This window comes from Corylus avellana, chromosome ca9 (assembly GCF_901000735.1).
Source record: "Corylus avellana chromosome ca9, CavTom2PMs-1.0".
Lineage (NCBI taxonomy): Eukaryota > Viridiplantae > Streptophyta > Magnoliopsida > Fagales > Betulaceae > Corylus > Corylus avellana.
Window position 1 is genome coordinate 18,379,636 of NC_081549.1, and position 2,506 is coordinate 18,382,141.

A 2,506-nucleotide genomic window follows, 5' to 3' on the forward strand; every position below is an offset into this window, starting at 1 on the left:
AGAGTGTAATTATGTTTTAATGTAATTTTTATTATTTATCTGACAAGATTTTGGGTGAAGTTGCAAATTTAAAATGATCCTAAATTTATGTCTCAAATTTATAAAATCAAAAATTGAAATTTTAATATCTAAATCACCCTTAGCATGGGGTTCCTATCATATTATTATTTTCTTCTCATGCACTGATGCACATTGGCAAGAGCCGGTAGTAGAAGGGTGGAGTGGAGCCGCAGGGCAGCCTTAGTAGAATAAAAGAGTAAACGAAGACGCTACGGCAGTTTCACGGGCCGTTGGTTCATGTGGGCCCATATTTGTGCCTTGGAAACTGGTACATCAGCAAACGATGATTTTATTAATTATTAGGGCTGTAAAATGCAAGGTGAGGGGACCCCACTGTCACGTGGACATTGTGCCTTAGTGGCCACGTAAGAAACAAACAAGGGCTGCTTATGGAATCTCCTCTAATCCCCTCTCCTCCAATCATCTCCCTCGTCCCACGTGGGACTTTGGGCCCCACAATCCTACTGACATCATATCATCTGCCCTTTATTTATTATTTTATTTTATTTTTTTAAAACTATCTGTTTTAACCTACCCAGCCTCCTTTATAAATTCAACCATTTGCCTTTCCTTCTCGATCATATTCTCTCTCTTATTTTGTTGTCTTATCATCAACTTTCCTTCTATCTCCTATAACTTTTGCTGGAAATCTAGTTGTTTCCATTTGTTGGCTTTCCCATATATAGGAGCTTCTACACCATACGATCAATCATGGAAGACTCATCAGCTTCATACATACGCATGGTAAGTTTCTGTTGATCATCAATCCTTCTCCATCTCTCTGATTCAAATTTCAATTCCATCAAGATTAACCATGATCACTTGATGCAGGTGCACCATCTGATCGAGGAGTGCATCATATTCAACATGAGCAAGGAAGAGTGCATGGAGGCCCTCTCCAAGCATGCAAATATCAAACCTGTCATCACTTCAACAGGTAAGAGCAAGCTTTTCAGTCATAGGCAGAGCCATGTAAAATCTCTTTTGTGATTATTTTAAAAATATTACAGTGTGGAAGGAGTTGGAGAAGGAGAACAAGGAGTTTTTCGAGGCGTACACACAGAGCAGGGAAGAGAAGGCAGCTACGGAAATGGGAACAAGGCAGAGGATTCCCAAGATGCTTTCGGATTCTTCCAAAAAAGAATCCAACGACTAGTTGCATTCGTGCGAACAGCGTTGGGCCGAGGCCAGCTTGTTGTTGTGTAATGAGATTGGCAACCGAAGGGTACGGACAGAATAAGAAGAAAGAATCGAGACAAGGAAATAATTAAAGAAGCTCAAATAAACGTCGTCGTCGTGGTGTATTTGAAATATTATATGTGTGTGTGTGTTTTTTTATGCGACTAACTAATTAATGTTCAAAAATGGTGAACAGTAGTTGGGAAACGTGACGGTCCGTGCCAACAGCATGTGGCCGTCGGGTGGCATAGGGTAATTTAGAGTCGCAACACGTGGCGACGCCCTGCTGTATTCCATTGCATGCGACTTGCGTGCCTCGAGCACTCGATTGTAGTTTTAAATTTTGCCATCATCTCTTTATTTTTTTTGGTTTTTGGTTGCGTTATTTTTGGTTTTTCCTTGAGATGGATTTCGGGTGGACCATTTTTGAAGGTTGTCCACATCACGCTCTTTTCGGTTTTGGTCGATGTGGGACGGTGACATTAACGGTGTGTGGTACGTACGTCTGAATTATCAACGTGTGGGGGGCTACGACGCTGTAAGAGCACTATCAGTACTTTTTTGATGTTTTATAACCCAAAGGAACACCAAGGAAATCAAAAGTGTTCAGAGAGAATATAAAATAAATAAATAAATAAATAAAAACTGGAGAAACTAAAAAAAATCTCCCTAAACTTTCACTTAGCTCGACACTATTTTTTGACGCTATTTTAAAGTTTAAAAAACTCTTAATTAAGGATATCGAGCTCATATATTCTAATAGAGATTTTAATTTTTTTCAATTAAGCATTCCGTTATGACTTTTTGTTAAATTTTGTTAAAATACTTTTTTTTTTTTTTTTAAATGTAAAGATGTTTTCTTAAAAAAAATAAATAAATAAACAGTTGATTCTTTGCATATTTTTTATAATTAAAAAATTTTGACCATATTTAATGCAGAATTCTAACGGAATGCTGTAATTGAAAGAAATTGAAGCTTAGTATTCTTAATTGCGAATTTTTGTAACTTTTAAAGGTATTTTCAAAACACAAGAGTATTGTCAAGTTTATATAAATAGAGAAAAAATAATAATTTAATTCAAAGAAAATCTAACTGCTAGTGCTCTAGGAGACTAGGCCTAAGTGACCTAACCCTTTGTTGTTCAATGTTTATATAATTATATGGCTGTGTCTCCGTCTGTTTTTGTCAAATAAAAAAGAAGAAGGGGAAACATGAAAAATGTGTGGGCTGCGAGGCTTTAAGCTTCCTTATGGTTTTCTCTCATCT

General features: G+C 36.9%; 1 protein-coding gene across 1 annotated transcript; it reads left to right on the forward strand.

The window, feature by feature from the left end:
- The first annotated feature begins 638 nt into the window (after positions 1–638).
- Positions 639–1,603, forward strand: LOC132161956 (uncharacterized). Its single transcript, XM_059572184.1, has 3 exons — positions 639–804; positions 892–997; positions 1,071–1,603. Exons 1-3 carry the CDS (start codon positions 772–774, stop codon positions 1,214–1,216), a joined length of 285 nt encoding a protein of 94 aa, XP_059428167.1. The 5' UTR covers positions 639–771; the 3' UTR covers positions 1,217–1,603.
- Positions 1,604–2,506: the final 903 nt, after the last annotated feature.

Coding starts and splice junctions, on each gene's coding strand:
- LOC132161956 (XM_059572184.1), top strand. CDS start 772: ATGGAAGACTCATCAGCTTCATACATACGCATG. Junction 805..891: donor CAGCTTCATACATACGCATG/GTAAGTTTCTGT, acceptor CACTTGATGCAG/GTGCACCATCTGATCGAGGA. Junction 998..1,070: donor ACCTGTCATCACTTCAACAG/GTAAGAGCAAGC, acceptor AAAATATTACAG/TGTGGAAGGAGTTGGAGAAG.